The sequence below is a fragment of the Phoenix dactylifera genome, chromosome 8, assembly GCF_009389715.1.
Source record: "Phoenix dactylifera cultivar Barhee BC4 chromosome 8, palm_55x_up_171113_PBpolish2nd_filt_p, whole genome shotgun sequence".
Classification (NCBI taxonomy): Eukaryota; Viridiplantae; Streptophyta; class Magnoliopsida; order Arecales; family Arecaceae; genus Phoenix; species Phoenix dactylifera.
This window is the reverse complement of record NC_052399.1, coordinates 27,351,360-27,368,666: the sequence shown is the minus strand read 5'-3', so window position 1 is coordinate 27,368,666 and position 17,307 is coordinate 27,351,360. Positions and strand designations below refer to the sequence as shown.

The window sequence follows — 17,307 nt, the reverse complement described above, 5'->3', positions numbered from 1 at the left end:
TATGGCGTAGGCCCGGGCCTTGCACGATAATAGCTGTGAACGGAGGGTGGAGAGCCGTAGACAGGAAGGCCAAAACTGGTACCTGGATATTATTTGGGTAACAACGGGCACATGGACATGGAAATCGCCATCAGCTGCATGGTTTTTTCTTAAAAGAAACCAAAGGCAAAGCCGAAAAGTAGTGCAAATGGTCACCAAAATTTAAGACTTTTGTTACGTGATGCTCATCGATCCCTTTTTTTTCCTCTCCCTCTCTCTCGCTGGTTGCTTAATTAAAATTTCTAAAGCTAATTTAATGCTTATCAGAGCTGTAGTAGTGCAAATGATCACCTCAAAAACTGCATGAAGATGGAGACGCTGGAGAGGGAAAAGAAATATTTTGTGTTTGTCTTTCAATTATCAGAGCTTGAGTCATATCGGATGTTGATGGTAGCTTGGAGAGGAGGTTATTTATATAGCTGTGCTAGCTACCATCTCAATGAGTAGTTGGATTAATCTAAAACACGTAATTTATAGGAGGTGGTGGCATGATTAGCTTCTCATTTGTGCTTGTGATGCATATTAGAAAAAGTGCATGCAGTGGTTGTGATTTTTCTAAGTGGCTTCATGAATGGACTTGCTAATAGAGCATTTAAAACTTGGTATTAGAATATCATATGAGCAAGATCTCTTTAAGGTATTAAAATATGATATAAAAATGGTCTTTCTAAAGTCAACCTCAGGACAGCCATGCAAGACTTTCATGTTAAAGAAAATACATGAAATATAAGTTGCTCGCCTTATTTAATTTGCGAATCTTATCCCCCTATCTATGGCATCAATTTCTCAAAGTCAATCTGCAGGCCTCCTCTACAAACAAAAAAGAAAAACAAGAAACGACGCTGTAATCCATCGAACTTTGGGTTAAACAAGCAACATTAATGCATTAGGTTATCAATGTAAAATTCATGACATCCATAAGAGAGAGTCTTCTTCCATGAAACTCAATATGCTGATTGACAAGGAGGGGACAATGTCGATTGGTTCCAATTAAAGACACCTATATGACTGGTGCTTTTCTATATCTCGTGACGTTCCCTGCTGAGTAGGCCATGGCATCATCATGCACAAACAAATCTAGAGCTGATGTAATACTACATTAATTATAGAGATTTCTAACAAATTATACAATTTTGGTCTATAAAGGCGGGCTTGGCACACCGGTAAGGTTTCTTCATTGCGACCTCGATGTCATAGCCTAAGCCGCCATGACCCCTTTTTGATGTCCATATAGTAAAAAGTAGTTCCCAAAGATTTCCTAGACTTACTTTTAGATAAAGAGAGAAGAAAGTGGTGCTTGTAATAAAGCATCATATTCATCATGGATAATTTGCCATAGAATAAAATGGAAAGAGAATATTCGAAAAAGATTGAATTGATGAACTAAGAAACCACAGAGGTTATAAGTCCAGTCAGGCTTGGTATGCTGTGTACAGAAAGGAATTCCATGGCTTTACCATACCCAATTCGACCACAGGTATTGCAACTGTTTGATGAGCCAGGCTTGTTAAACCATGACTGTCCTACTCTAATAACATTACTAATCCCTTGAATCCTACATGAAAGACTTTAATTCACAAAATGACAAATTATAAACCATGACCAACAATACTTGGATATAATGACGAATTATAAACTTTAGACCATTAAGCTTCCTTAATTGACTTCGTAAATTAAAAAAAAGGAGCAAAAATATTTCACTGAGGTCACATTAGCGACCTGCACCCAAATATTAGGCAGTGGACAATTTATGTAACTAACTTGACCTACAACCTACAAATAGACACTCAACTAAAAAATACCAGCTCATCAATCTGGTAAAGTCTCGGATAGCTAAGTTCATATATATCCTGACTTCATCAAGACTTGAGGGACTAAATTAAGAAGTGCTCATGTTGTGATGCATAACTCACTGTCCGTCACCTTCCTTACACACACAGAAAGAGAGAGAGAGAGGAAAAAAAAAAAAAAGCTAAAAAAAATCAACAACAGGGAGGGAAATCTCCATTAAATTGGCCTTTGGTAGCAAAAAGGAATCAACCCCACGCACTTATAAATGGCAGATCTATGGAAAATGACTTTAATAATTAAGCCCAATATCTTATACTCCGAGGAATCCTATTCCTCTTTCAAGAAAAGTTACCTTGTTATACTGTGAGAAATAAGGTAGCTGAACTTTCACAGTTCTTAGCCCATGTTGGGCTCCACCAGGAACAAGAAAAAGCAGGGCGATGAACTCACCAGGGTAACCACAACCAGACCCAAACACTTAATAAAAGGGAACGCCAGATTAGGCCCCCATTGTTAGGTTGCAGACACCCAAATTGGAGGGCGCAAAAGCTAGCATCTGCCAACCCCCACAGACTGAAGAAAGGGAAAAGAAAAATGGGTTTTTTTTCTTAAAGACAAAAAAAACACCCACCACCACACCTTCCTCACAGCTAAACGGCTACATACGCAGGGAAAAAAGAGAGAGAGAATAAAAAAGTGCCTCGCCACAGCACCACACCCACACCTTCCTGCACCAACTAATCTCCTACAGCTAAACAAAGATGCCTTGGTCTTCACAAACCAAAGCCTTCTCACAACACCATGCTGTCACCGGGTTGTACTAATAATGTACTATGCGTTAACAGCAGTGGTATTGAGAAACTAGTACTAATAACAACAACAATGGCTACACTTGCACCGAACCAAGACCTTGCCTCCTTCGACATATGGATTACAGAAGGGTGGAAGGGGGTGCAACAACATCTGCATGCTTTCAAACCTGAATCTAGTGAAATAAAATAGGCAGTGAAGTTGAACAAACAAAGCTATCTGAACTACACAATCTTTCACAAGCCACATTAGAATCCCACATACCATAAACAAACCGGCTTCTCCTCTCTCCCAAAAGAACAAAATAACCAAGAACTCAACATAAGATGCAGCACATTCATAACTCTAGAACCAGAATACCACCAGCACCCACATTCTGCCACCTCCCATTCTGCTACAAAAAGGAAGAACAAGTAGAGCCAGCTCCCTTCGCTCCATCTCATAGAATGGCTTCACTCCCATTGTGCGATTGCACTGATGCTGGCTCCAGCGGCAGCGGTGGTGCTGACGTCGGCGACAGTGTCGATGGCATTGAATGGTTGGTCTCGTCGAGCAAACTGCTGATGGTTCGAGCCTTCACCATCCCGATCTTCTTCCTCTTCTTCTTTCCCTGCTTCTCCTCCATATCCTCCCCTTCATTATCCACGGCCAGAGACTGCTTATCCCTTGCATTCATCTCATCCTCTTGCGGCGTAGGAGACGAGGGCAGCACCCCATCCCCTCCTCCCTCGGTGCTCTTCTTGGGCTTGCTGCTACTGCCTTGACCTCGCACGCTGCTCATGCTCCTCAACCTCCCCTTTCCCAGATGGTGCTCGCAGAGAGAGTATCCGACGAGCGTCTGCTGCCTGCACCGCCACCCCCTACCATTGACCCGGCTGCACCTCGACCCCTCCATCAGCACCGCCGGGCTCCGCCGCTTCTTCCCATTAGATCCAATATTCCCATTCAGCATAACACCATCACCTCCCTTGTTATCACCACCATTAGCACTAGTGCAACTGTTCTCCACTTGACTGCTAGCCTTTGCCCTTGCCTTCGACTTCGCTGCCTTCTCTTTATCCACTGGCTTCTCTTGCGATCTCCCATCCCCATTCCCATTATCATCATCATGTCCTCCTCTCCGCTTCTTGGGCAGGAACGCCGCCTCCCCATGCTTCGACTCCTCCGAGACCAGTGCACTCGAGCTGCTCCCAATCCTGGGGAAGCAAATAGATAGCGGAAGAAGGAACTCGAGTGGAGGAGTAAACTTGCAACACATCACAAGGAACCCCCACTTCCAATCTCCTCCAGAGCCTATTATTACACCATCGCCCACACTCCACAACTATTAACTCTTGTGCAATGGACTACCACAAGTTTGTTGTGAGCTAATAACTACCCAAAGAGGTGCAGATGTGTGTGCAAGTGTGTGGATGGGTGCATGGATGGGATGGTGGGATGTCATGATGGGTCAAGCTGGCATGCATGCTATTCGCAAATACTTGGGATGCTTTTCCTCTTTTTTACCACAAGGAATGGGAGAGATATAAGAGCTACTTCCAAAAGGGAAAGAGAGAGAGGGGAATTTTGGGTTTTTTTTTTTTTTTTTAATACCTACCTCTTGTCGCTATTAACTTGGGCATTCCATCTCTTGCTGGAATCCACCATCTCCTCTTGCTCCTCGACCTCCTTCAAGACCTGCAACCACAGCCCCCAAAGAGCCCACCCATGAGATCAAGATGAACCGCTCCAAGCCCCACATTGCACCCACCAAGGAACAAAGAAGCAAGAAGGGGATCTGATGGATGGAGAGAAAGAGAAGAGCGCTGCAGTTGAGAAGATGGGGGAGGGGAGTGGGTTTACCTGGGCATGGGTGAGCGTGGGACGGGGGGGCGCAAAGAAGAGTGTGGTGCTCCGTTCCTTGCTCCTCCCTGCGGTTGGATGCGGCCCGGAGCGAGCTGGATCCCCATTCATGGCATCCATCCCCCACCCACGGGGTTCTATTGGTAGATCCCCATCTTGGTGCAACCCTTCACCTTCTCCTCCTTCCCCAACTCCCTTGTCTTCTGCTCCCTCTCCTTTATTTGGTGGTTGGAGTTGAAAGAGAGATGGATCTGGCGTCCGAGGAGGAGGAGCAGCCGAGGACACGGAAGGGGGAGGAGCTCTCCTCCGGATCCTCATAGATGAGATTGGGAGAAGATGGATGGATGAGAGAGAGAGAAAGAGAGTAAGGGTGTGGATTTGGGAGAGTGCAAAGGCTTCTCAAGGGACTAAATAATAAAGAGGGGCTCTCGTTGTGTTTTTCTCCTCCTTTTCTTTTCTCTTCTCCTCTCTTTTTTTTTCTATTTATTATTATTAACATACGGATGGAAGTATTAAATTAAATAACCATGGTGCAGTTTGCGCACTAGGACGCACAGGAGGTGGGGAGCCTGGCGCCGAGCACGTGCGATGGGGCTGGCCGGGGTGCCCCAGGGAACCGGCTGGCGGCGGTGGAACCGTACGGATATGACCGGGAGATAAGCAGGTGCAACCGCGCAAGGGGTCGGACGTAAATTTATTTAGCTTAGCAGGATTAGTTAATTAGTAAGTAAAGTTAATTAATTATGATTTGGATGGGGCCGATGGCGGGGAGTACGACATGCACGTCTTTGTGCGCGGTGTTAATCGGACAGGGCCCAAAAAGTGGAAGGCCATTCGGATGCTGTGAGTGAGTGGTGGTGGCTCACAGCTCTTGAGGGTTGCTCTCTCTCTCTCTCTCTCTCTCTCTCTCTCTCTCTCTTTCTCTGTCTCTCGCTAGCTTACTCACCCTTGTCACGAGGTGAAAGGAAAGGACGGTGTCCTCTTGAGGGACGTCTCTCTCCTTTGATGGCTCTGTGGGTGCAAAGGGTTGCGTCTTGGAGGTTTTGGACAAGTCGAACCGAATGGGCAGCATACTTATGACTTCAGGTTTAGGATAGATGTCTATCATGTATATGGACCACATACTTTGCAAGTCAATCAGGCTTCAGGATATGTAGAGGTTGTTCCTCTATTTAGACCAGCTAAAAACATTATAAATCTAATATTTCCTCAAAGTTTGTATAAATCTAGTAGAACTAGAATATCCATTGGGCATTGACATTTTAGCTAGAGGTGAGCAAAATACACAAATATTACAAAGAAATATTAGAAACTAATTTGTAAGTATTATGCATCTATTAAAATAATCATTAAACATTTTAGTTATCTTTGAGTTTTTGGAGTAAATGCTAGAATCATCGTGTATTTCAATGTAAAAAAAATGAGTATATTATATAGTGGTTTATGTTCAAAATAGAAATTTTTGTGTAACAGGGGGCTCTCTATATATAGTGACCTAGATTTAATTGTCGATGATCAAAGAAGTGCCCGTTGTGTTTGTCGCATCAATGAGAGTCGTGTGACATTTTGCAAAATTTGACATAGAATGAAATCCGGTGGACACTTCCTTTGTCCCCTTCTAGTCGAAAAGACAAAGAAAAAAAGAAAAACTTGTATGGCTCAAGTTTGCAAAGTTCATAATATAATTTAAATTGTAATTATCCCTAGGTTTCCTCTAAACTTTAGTTAATTATGTATGCGAATGCAAGCAATCTTCTTTTATGCTGGCTAGAATCTAATTGCCTAGAGAAGAATAAATAAAAGTTATGAAATGCCCAATAAATTGACCAAAATGCCTCAGTCATCATTTATGCTTCTTCCTTACAAATGATAATGTGGTAGCCCAGTGGGCTAATGGGCCGGCCTGAAGAGGCCCGGGCTCGTTGTGCTCGTGCCTGCATTGCACATGAGGGGCGGGGAAAGAAGACTCCGTTTTGGGAGTCTTCTTCCTTCCCTCCTCCTCCTGAGGACTCCACCACAGGAGCTACGAGTGATCACCACCGATTATCAAGCATTTTTGCAGTGATATTTCTTAGATTTTTCGACGGAAAAGGATCACTGGATCATCCTTTGGCCTCGCTCGACTTACGTAAGGAACCTAAGATCTTCTTGTCCCCTTTTTTCTGATCTTCTAGCCACTGATCTACTTTGGCCCCGTTTTGTCGTTTGTTTTCTTGGTTTGCCGACCACCGTCATGCCGTTACCGGGGCTCGCTGCAGTTGCCGCCGTCAGACAATGCCCTCTCTTCACCATCCACCGGACTTCCATTACTAGAGAAGGAGAGGGAGAGGAGGTCTCCCTTGTTTTGGAGGAAGAGGAAGAGGGCTCTCCCTCTTCTCTCTCTTCTCTCTTTCTTTCTCTCTCCTCTTCCATTACTAGAGAAGTTGTATGCTTTGCCTTCCAAGCTCATCGGCTCCTTTAGAACCAAAGCTCTCAATTATCCATATTGGTTTCATAATCTTCTAAACATGCATGATTTTCACATGGCATTCATTTCTTAGGATGAACTGAGGGCTATTATCTTACTTAATTTCTTGCCCTTGAACTTATGTTTCTTTGAACACGCTAACATATATCCGTTTCACTCCTGAATACGAGCTAGTTTATTGGTGATTTGGTGGGACTAGATTATCTTAATTATGGGTTTCAACGGATTCTGGCCTCGGTTGGTTTTATAGAATTGTTTCACCTGATTTAATTTATAGTATGACAGTCATAACATTTAGCTACTTTATCATTGCCTTCAATCAAGGTTTCTCAAGTTGGAACTACTAAGTATTTTGGAATTGAAGGTCCCTACTAAAGTTTACAAGACTCTTATGTGTTTATAATCAATACTATTATAGGATGATAAGGTGGTGGTGTTAGAGATTCCAAGAGGTAAGTGGTTGTTACGACAACTTTTATCTTGCTTCAGGTGGCCAATTCTTCTGAGATAAATGAAGGCCATCGAACATCACAAGTTGTGGATGAAAAAGGACTATATTCTACTTTGGTGCAGGACTAAGAGACTGTAGATTGATTTTTAGCAGATCAATATATAATTTAGCAACCAAGGAAAATAACACATCATTTTATACGTCAACAATCACAAAGATCTCCAACCTTATAAGCATCTGATCTAGAAAGATCACCGTAGTCAATGTGGACCAGTTTAGTTACTACGAGTATTCAGAAAGATCACCAAACTTGATGTGGATCACTTTAGCTACTACGAGTATTTAGGAGGATCATCAAACTCAATGTGGAATAGTTTGACCACTACGAGTATTCAGAAGGATTATCAGACTCGATGTGGAACACTTTGGCTACTACGAGTATTCAGAAACATCACTAGATTAGATGCGGAATGCTTTGGTCACTACGAGTAGGGTTGGACGGAATTTAGGAGCGAGATCTACTGTATCGAGAAGCCAAATCGTTGGCCAAATTTTAAGAGGCCATAAATTTTGTCATACGATGCTCGATTGAGATTTTTTATTTTTGAAATTAGATATCTTTTCGAGATTTACAACTTGGGCCAATCTTTTAGGAGGTTGAATCGGTATTTGGGGTCTAAAATAGGTCGATCAAATTGAAAGTTTTTTTCATGTAAGACTTTGATTTAGTGTAGCTCTTTATCCGAGAAGAATCAAACGAAGTGATAGAAGGTGAAGATGATGTATAAGTCAAGATGTACTTCCTTCAAATTTTTAGCTTTTTCTATAAGATTTCTATTACATATGTCTATTTTAGAAAAAAAAGGAGTCCAATTAGGATTAAAAAGAAGAATCCGACCCAAATTATAGGGATGGACCTCACCATTATAAATAGAGGCTACGTACCTCATTTTTTTTAGGATGATTAATGAAAGAAAAGGAGACTTAAAGTTCTACTTTTGAAATTTTTATATCTTTTTCTAGTTATCTTCTGAAAGATTTGAGTTGAGTGGGTTGAAAAAAATCTTCCTTCTCTCCGATCGGATAAAATTGGTATGAGAACTTTGGTTCTCTATATCTATGGAGGTCCTTGTTCATGGTCCACACGTGTGAGCAATACAAGCAGTTAGAAGAAGGGCTATCCGTGCTTGAAGTCATTAAAAGATAAAAATGAGTATGACCGCTATTTCTACCTCGACGGATGATGAGATGATAGAACACCTCACACAACTAGAGAAGAAGATAGCCCAACTTGCTGAGATCATGTCTCGATTGGCGACGCCTTCAACACAAGTACCAGAAATTCTATCTTTGAGCAAAATTAAGTGGTTTAGCCGCGTAATAAGGAAGCAGGGTTTTCCATCTTTAATTCTGATTTAGCAAGAGCTAAACAAAAAGTATTAGATTCTCGAATGTGCAAACCATAGTATCAATAGCACTCCCTATATATCTCAAAATATGTTTTGCAGTTTTATAATGAGTTGAGCGTGGAGAATGCATAAATTGACAAACCTAATTGACGACATAAACTAAATCAGGCCTTGTTATGGTAAGCTATTGACCAGACCCAACTAGAGTTCTATATTTAGTTGCATCCAGCAGTAGAACGCCATCTTAGCGAGATTGCCAAGTGGGAGTAGCTTGCATGCTAAGGAAATGATGAAGACTGCCTAAATTTTTCAAATCAAAAGGAGAAATCAAAGCATTGATCATGGAATCAATATGCTGGCTTTGGCTTCCAATTGTAATGATGCCAACCATGTACACGAGTGGTACAACGATAGAGGATTTAGTTCATCGAATGAACATGGAGGAATGAGCATGACCGCATTGAAAACAAAGATAAAATAAATGGTTGCTGAAGTTGTGAAATCATGCATGTGGAAGTTCCTTAAGGTGATAAATGGCCTTGAAGCTTGCAAATATATGATGCATGATCAAGATGAACTAGGTCTGGTGGCTGAGCCATATAGACTTCCTTGTGCAGGCAGCAATGCAAAATGGTGTTTCCAATGTCTAATCGCTTCATTGCCAGCTGAAAGATACAACTACTTAAAGAGTCGTTTTGATGGTCCATGGTTTAACAACTGGACTGAATGCTTCATCAAAATCTCGACCAAACTGCTGATGCTTTCCCTTGGATACTATCGTGTTTTATATCTCTCAATACTTCCATCTGAAGTTTGTTTTCTTGGTGAATCCATTTAAAGCCCACTGCATTCCTCTTAAGGGTGGAAGAACAGGAGACCATGTTCCATTTTTTAGCAAAGCATTGAATTCAGCAGTCATGGTGGCTCGCCATTTGGCATATTTACATGCGACATTGTGTGAAGTGGGCTCCCCTGGCATTAATGGTTTTAAGACCATGTAATAATGACTTGATATGGATGTTCGGTGGCAAGGCAAGTTTTCGGTTTGTGAGTACCATCATGTGAGCTTGTCATCATAAGATGCCGATGTTCCTTAATGGCCACAACGGAATGGTGGTAACCAATTGATGAGACTTCATAAACTTAAACTGAAAGGTCAAAATATATATCAGGCTTAACAACCCCATTACATGGAGTTAGAGGATTTCGAGGTCATAATCTCCTGCAAACCCGAGCTATGATACCGTAATAAGCATTTTGGAGTTGGAGGTATCTACACAAGTTCACCAGTCTCCATATGAAATCAATATTTTTGTAGGATGTCACAAAGTGATAAAGTGATGTTGTTAGAGGTTATAAGAGACAAGCATTTATTACGACAACTTCTTTGCAACAACTTTATCTTGATTCAAGTCTCCGGTGCTTATTTTTTCCTAGAATCAACCCTTAGGAGAGACTGGTTTTGGGACTTGTACTAGCTTTTAATCCCTCCATTGGCCCGACTTTTAGTCTAAAAAGTGACCTAAATGATATTCGGCATAGAATGTCTATTGTAAGCGTCCATAAGTCTCTTGTTCTGAAGATTTAGCTTTTATTATTATTATTTTTAGAAATACGGTAATATTTGTCACCAGCTGAGATTCAACCTAGGACCTCTACTATGGAGAGATGGGAGCCAACAATCTGAACTAGTTGTTGGCCATCTAACTATTCCGTTATTATTTTTATATTAAGATTCTTTTCTTAGAATTTTGGCATGGACTTCCAAAAGCGACTTTGTATTTTAAGGACTCAGAGAGAAAAGTTACTAGGATTTGTCACTCAGGCATCATCTTAACGTATAGATCTCTTAAACAATATCTCATGGACAAAACAATGACTTCATGGTCATGTCCATGAAAAGCTACGACTTCCCAACTTTCTGTTTTTGTCACTCAGGCATCATCTTAACGTATAGATCAAAAATGTGATAAAAGAAGATCTTCTCATCTTGTACAGGTGAAAGATCAAAAAGAGTCCCTCTCAAATTTATAATAAAAAGGCTAAGATCAATCTTTCAAATTTGCATGCATGGATTAATCTGAACCATTGTTATTTATCAAATCTCCCCTTAGAAAGTAATCTCGAGGTGAAAAAGAACCATGAGGGAACAAAAAATTTCTTTCTATTTTCTCAAAAATGATAGTTCTTTCATGGCAAGAAAATCTCACTGGATCTAATATTCCCCAATATAGATTGGACTGTCCAATGATCATAGCATTCATTGGAAACAAGAAACAGCTAGTTTATGATTAAATTATCTTTTTATCCTCATTAGAGGTGGATAATAATATTTTGTCATATTGGACATACAAGTAGGGTTGAAATCAAATCGGATATAGATCAAATACTAGCATATCCATATTCATATTTGTTTTGTTTGATAAATACAGATATAGATATGGATATTAGTCGGATATAAAAATTCATATCCATATTTGTTTTAAACGGATACAGATATAGATTGGATACCGAAAGTATAGATATAAATACGATATAAACCGATAATTAAATTTTATGACTACAGAATCAAAGATATTACAAAGTGAATAATAAATTAAGTTAATAAGCATGTTAATATGGTCATTTATTAAATAAGGTTACAAATAAAATCGAATATTTAGATATGGATCGGATAGTTATATATCTGTCGATGGAGTTGAGAGTTTCTACGACCCTCAAAGCGATGCTTTGTGTCAATCCCACTCGATTGGGTTTCCAAATTGAGTTTCTTGGATTTTTTTGCGGATTTCACACCAAGAAACCAATGGAAGACGGAGAAGACCTTGTCCAAATGTTCTCTCAACATTATAAGAGAACATAACTAAATCAACTCAACAGCAGAGGATTAAAAAGAATTCCAAAGTATTCCAACTTTAAATTTTTGGAGCATATACCCTTCTAAAAATATATGAAATTGTAGAAATACTATTTATATATATATCATTGTAAATTTTTCTTTCTGCACGTCTATCCGTTAAGAATATTTTAGTCATTTTAATTTTAAACCTTTTATTTTTTAACCGCATTGCATGGTATATATACATTCAGCGAAAAAAGAAAGAGAAGAGTATACATGCAAACATAAATTTTGTAAGAGTATTCATATAATTTCGAATATTTAGAAGGGTATGTAGTCAAATAATCTTTATAAATTTCATCAAAGAAAGTTATGATCCTGAGAAATTAAGGATCATAGCTAGGTTCCCAAAATCAAACCTAGATAAATTTAGAATTTTTTATAAAATTTTGTTTGCTTTAGCTAGAGCTGTAATTTGAGCAGGTTGGGTTAGGCGGAGGGCTAAATTTGACCGGACCATTAACCCAATTCAATCTCTATATTTTCCATGTCTGCTGACCTATTATCGGTTGAGGTTTCTTTGATTCAACCCAACGCAATCCAATCTTATAACTAAATTTCAGTTTGGCTGGGCTAGTCTCTGGGGGGCTAAATCGGTTAAATAAATCAAACCTAGTTGGATTATTTTGGTAATTTTAATTTGGAATGATTCTAAACATTTTTAAGTTAGTATTTAGTTTATTGTTGTAGTTTGATGCATTTACACAATTGTGCAACTCAATAATTATAGTAAAATAAAAAAGCATACATACTCTGAATACGAAACGTAAATATAACTATAAATTCATAAATTATAACTTATGAGTTTAGATAGGTTAGGTGAGGGTTAGGTTCATGTCCAACCTTAACCCGAGCAAGTAGCAACTGGGAGTCAGCTTGGGACTTTTGAGCCCAAAGCCCAGCATAACCGTTTAAAACCCTGGGCCAAGCCAATCCAGTTAGTGAGTTATTGCCAAATCCACTCTTCCACAGGCCATTCTAGATAGTGATCTTCAAAAACTAGAATCTTCAACTCCTATTTTGGATTTTCCTCAAAAAAAACCCTCCTATTATGGATTAGACTTCTATTGTTAAGACATACAGCATAGTGTTCTGCAAATGATGATTAAGAATAAATCCATCTAGTTTTCCACAACCACACACACACACACACACACACCCCTCTACACACTATATATATAATTTCTCAAGAGAGTTCACATATCTATGAGGTCTCATGTAAACCCTGCATAATTAAGAATTAAAACAGGCCTTACAAGGCTATTAGATTATCAATAGGTCCCAAAGCTGAAGGCCCATAAGTTTGAAACTTCCATTCTTACAGCATGCAACTTGTGACTGTTGAGACCCACCCCAAAATGAGCTTTAAGATGTAGCCCATAAATTTGTACTTTGATAACAACTTTGTCAGTGGTCTACCCACATACAGAAGTTGACAAAAGATGGGCTGCACTTAAGAGTCCATGTTAATTCAAATGGGTTCATAAATCACCACCTGCCTGAAATTGAGACTTCGCTCATGAACTCTACACTATCATCCAGATAAAAAGTGAGAAGAAAACTCCTTAAATGAGCATTTTCCAGCATTAACATCATAGCAGGGAATTTTTTTAAAAACAATCATTTAATCTTCCTGGAGAAGAAAACAAGTTTGTTCATCTGTTCTTAGTATTTTCCTGGAGATTCATGGCATCGCTTGGTTCTTCTTTCTCTTTGAGATGATACTGCGGTTGGTCTGTGTACAAGTGCTGGTTTTGGACTATGCTTTCATTTGTTGGTGTAGCCTTACTTGCTTTCTAGATTGAACAGGTTGCATCATTTTGGGCTTGTTGGCGTTTCAGTTTTGTTCCGCCTATCCTTAGCTTAGATTGATAGGTCTAGCATCACTGGAATTTTGGTTTTCTATTGTGTTTTTAGAAGTCTTATTGATGCACAGTAGTAGAGGCTTTTCATGCTTATGTTGGGGCCTTTTATTGGTTCCCTGGCTTATCTTTTACTTGTTCTTTTGATCCGTTGATTGCATTCCATAGAGGTCCTTATATTTGAGAGCTTTTATCGAGCAACTTATTTTTTGTTAGTTTTGTGGGGCAGTGGATTATTGTGCGTGCGGCTTGTGCATTTCTATGGTAATGTGTTTTTAGGGATGCCACATCAAGTTCTTGCCATAAATCGGTTGACAGGTTTTTATACTATAGATTTCCTTTATGTTTTATGTTTATTTTGTATTGAAACGTGAGAAATTTTAGCAATGATCCCTGGTCTTTGGTTCTTGGTATTTTTTTCCCCTTCTCTGTGCCCTATTGCACTAGCTGTGGTGAAAGAAAAATGGAAATTTTGCAGTAAGCAGTACCCACTTGTCGAGGTTAGAAGATGTAATGGTAAACTAGCGAGCCACACTCATGCTGCAATGAGATTATAACTAACCCTTTGCTGATAAAATATTAAAATATTAATATATATAAATCTCACTAGCAAGATATCGAGGTGCCAACATATAATCATTACTTCAAAGGTAACGAATTCATTGGCAACATACCTAAGTGTCAACGTATATAATCTCTACGAACAGAGTATCAAAGTGCCAACATATAACCTCAACTTTTATGGTATCAAAATATAATTTAGCTGCAAATCCAAATATGTCTTGAATATACTCTTTTTCTTAAAAATATATTTCATATTCCAAATCAGAAAACACATAAAACCATATGGTATCGAAAAGAGTTGAGCATAATCCATATCAAAATCAACATGTTTGGTCATGAGTCATATAATATTTTAGAAAATGCATATTCAATAATAAAACGCTATGCATTAGGTTCATAAATCATGAGTAGTTTGATTCCAAAAAAAATTACAATTTACCAATAAATCTAGAGAAAGAATTATATTACTTATATTGCATATACAACTAGCCAACAAATCCTCTAACTCTGAAATATCCTTAAGGGCCTAATATTCAAAATTTATATTTCTATCATATTTAGCCATGATTACTTTAAAAATAAAAAGTTTGTCCCAACATCCTTATAGAGCTGGCGAAGCAGCAATGCCCAACATTCCGGTCGGTAATTTAATCCGATCAAGGTTAAACTAGGGTACAGATAGCTGAATTGAAATCAAGTAACCAAATCCAAAGATGTTCGACAAGGGCTAAGGTGAAAGCCAATACGTTGCCAGGTGGCCAGAGATTAGGACCACTTTACTAAGGTGGATCAAAGTCATTGAGAAGGAGCTCTCTTTTGGGATCCAGCAAAATGCTAGAGATAGTAAAGAGAAAAATAGAGCAGAGAGAAACAAGATAGAGAAAAGTGGAAAAGAGAGAGTAGAGAGAGAAAGAGAGAATAAAGCCTCTCTCTCTCTCTCTTCAACAAAAGAAGGGAAGAGTGTCGGTTGTGATTGCCGGCAGGAGGACTGATGGTCGAGCCACCGTGAACGACGATCGGTGACAACAAACAACCAACGATGAGAAATAATTTGGAAACATTAGGCAGAGTAGGGCTTCATTCCTCCACTTGAGATATCCATGACATCCTATAGTTGGGACGTTGGCCACGGCCGCAAATCAACATGAGGGATCGGATAATGGCCACGACAATGAGTGTCGGCAATGAAGATGACCGGAAAAGGAAGAAGTAGGGCTAGGAGCTTAAAAAAAAAGAAAAAGAAATAGGGCATCCCTTTTTCTAACAAAGTTTGTGATTAGCCGGCCGAAATCGGAGAGCCATGTACTAAGGAAGATGTGGAGGTAGGTTAATTAAAAGATATTTGCGATTGTACCTAACTTCCAAATGTGTTTGGCCGTGGCGGTGGTAGATGACACTCGGGCAAAGATACGATCAAATGCCGACGAACACCAATCCCATCCCATCGGGAGTCCACCTCTTCACAGCACGTGCAATGCATGTGCTTCCCGGGCCTCCCCAACGGCACGTGCTGTGGCAAAACTCTGTTCTTTATTTGGGCTAATTGGATATGGCCTGAATTATTATTCCTAAACCTGTTTCAGGCCGATCCAAATCTGTCGGCCTGGTCAATGGACCAAACCTGTCGTCTAGTTAGGCCGGCCTATGGGCTGTGCCTCACATATTATTTTCAAGCCATCATTTGTTTACATATCTGGTTATAAGCTTTCTTTACTTTCCTCTCCTAATTCCAACATTGTGCTGGATATAATGGTCATCAACCAACCAGAAGATTTTCATTAAACTCAAACTAAAATTAAGGAAAGAAGCATATTTACTTTTCAATTAACATTTATAAATAAAACAAACAAAAGAGTTTCTGGAGTCTAGCTCTTTTCTGAATTTCTTACTCTGATTCTTTTCCAATATATATCGAAGGGTCAATTAACCTTCAAGACTCTGCAATCATCCATTTAGACATTACTAAAAAGGTATATGTTAGAGAAAATACCATAGGTCTATTAGGTTGCACCCATTATTTTTCACTATCCCGCACTACACAAACATGCATCACAGGTAGATGACCTGAAGAGATGTCAATACTGATTTATGCAAACAAAACCCACTCAAAACACAACACCTAATCACTTCAATTTATTGAAACATTCTCTCACTTTCATGATATAAACCAATACTTTGAACCATGAGTTGACATAGATAGGATTTTATCTTTCTTACCCTTGATCTTCCATTTATCCTTCTCTTTACGAATTAGAATTGTTCATGTTAGAGTCCTATTAAAAAAAATCAAAGAAAAGAGAAAGAAGTGAGAACCACAGAAGATCATACATTTATCTAATAGGTGGTTTCCTACCCCGTATTTTCCTTCATATCTAATAGGCCTAATTTCCCAATGACCATTCTTCAAATTAAAGTAATAATAGAAAAGATAGAAAATTAGATATATGGATGGGGGATCATGCAGCTTAGTACCTTGACTCACTATTTTGAAATTGACCAAGTAGTTTCTCTTGATCAAAGCACTTTTGGGGATGAAGTGTCACACCCTTAAGCCAAGAGTGTAACAAGCATTGCATTCCTCCAAGTCAAATTTCACAAGCATGCAAAGCTACCTGATTAACAAAATAAAATCTCAACAAATTCAATAGAAAAAGATAGCTTACGCAATCCTCCAAAAATATGATAATGAATAATCTAAATAACAAATTGTCCTCGGCAAACAGTTAATGCAAGATGACAAAGAGTTGCAATGCTCCAAAACATTATGGGTAAACAAACCAAATAAGAGTCTCCAAATGACCAAACAATAAGCTAATAGACAAGAAGTATAACTAAACATAAAAAAAAACAAAGATAACTAAGTCTATGAGGTACCCCAAAGCAAATCTACGCATGCACTTCTCCAAACCCCGCATAATTCATGATTATGTATTTGAAAACAGAGAAAAAGAGAGAGTGAGCTAAACCAACTTAGTAAGTAATTTAACACTCCAAAGTAGGGTCAAAGCATGTCAACCTAGTAACCACCCAACCTCGTTCGAGTTTTAGAGACTGCTTATTGCTGTGCAGCCTTCAGGAGAATAGTATCTCCAGGTGCAATTGTCTTAAATGGTATAATGACTAAAGGATTAGGATCATAAGTAGCACTAATAAAAAGAAGCATTGATGCTGCA

The 17,307-nt window shown here is 39.1% G+C and overlaps 1 protein-coding gene across 1 annotated transcript; it reads right to left on the bottom strand.

The window, feature by feature from the left end:
- Positions 1-2,681: 2,681 nt before the first annotated feature.
- On the bottom strand, positions 2,682-4,935 carry LOC103708622. Its single transcript, XM_008793638.4, has 3 exons — positions 4,483-4,935; positions 4,238-4,317; positions 2,682-3,836 (listed from the first exon to the last, which is right to left on the bottom strand). Exons 1-3 carry the CDS (start codon positions 4,798-4,800, stop codon positions 3,080-3,082), a joined length of 1,155 nt encoding a protein of 384 aa, XP_008791860.2. The 5' UTR covers positions 4,801-4,935; the 3' UTR covers positions 2,682-3,079.
- Between the last annotated feature and the right edge of the window lie 12,372 nt (positions 4,936-17,307).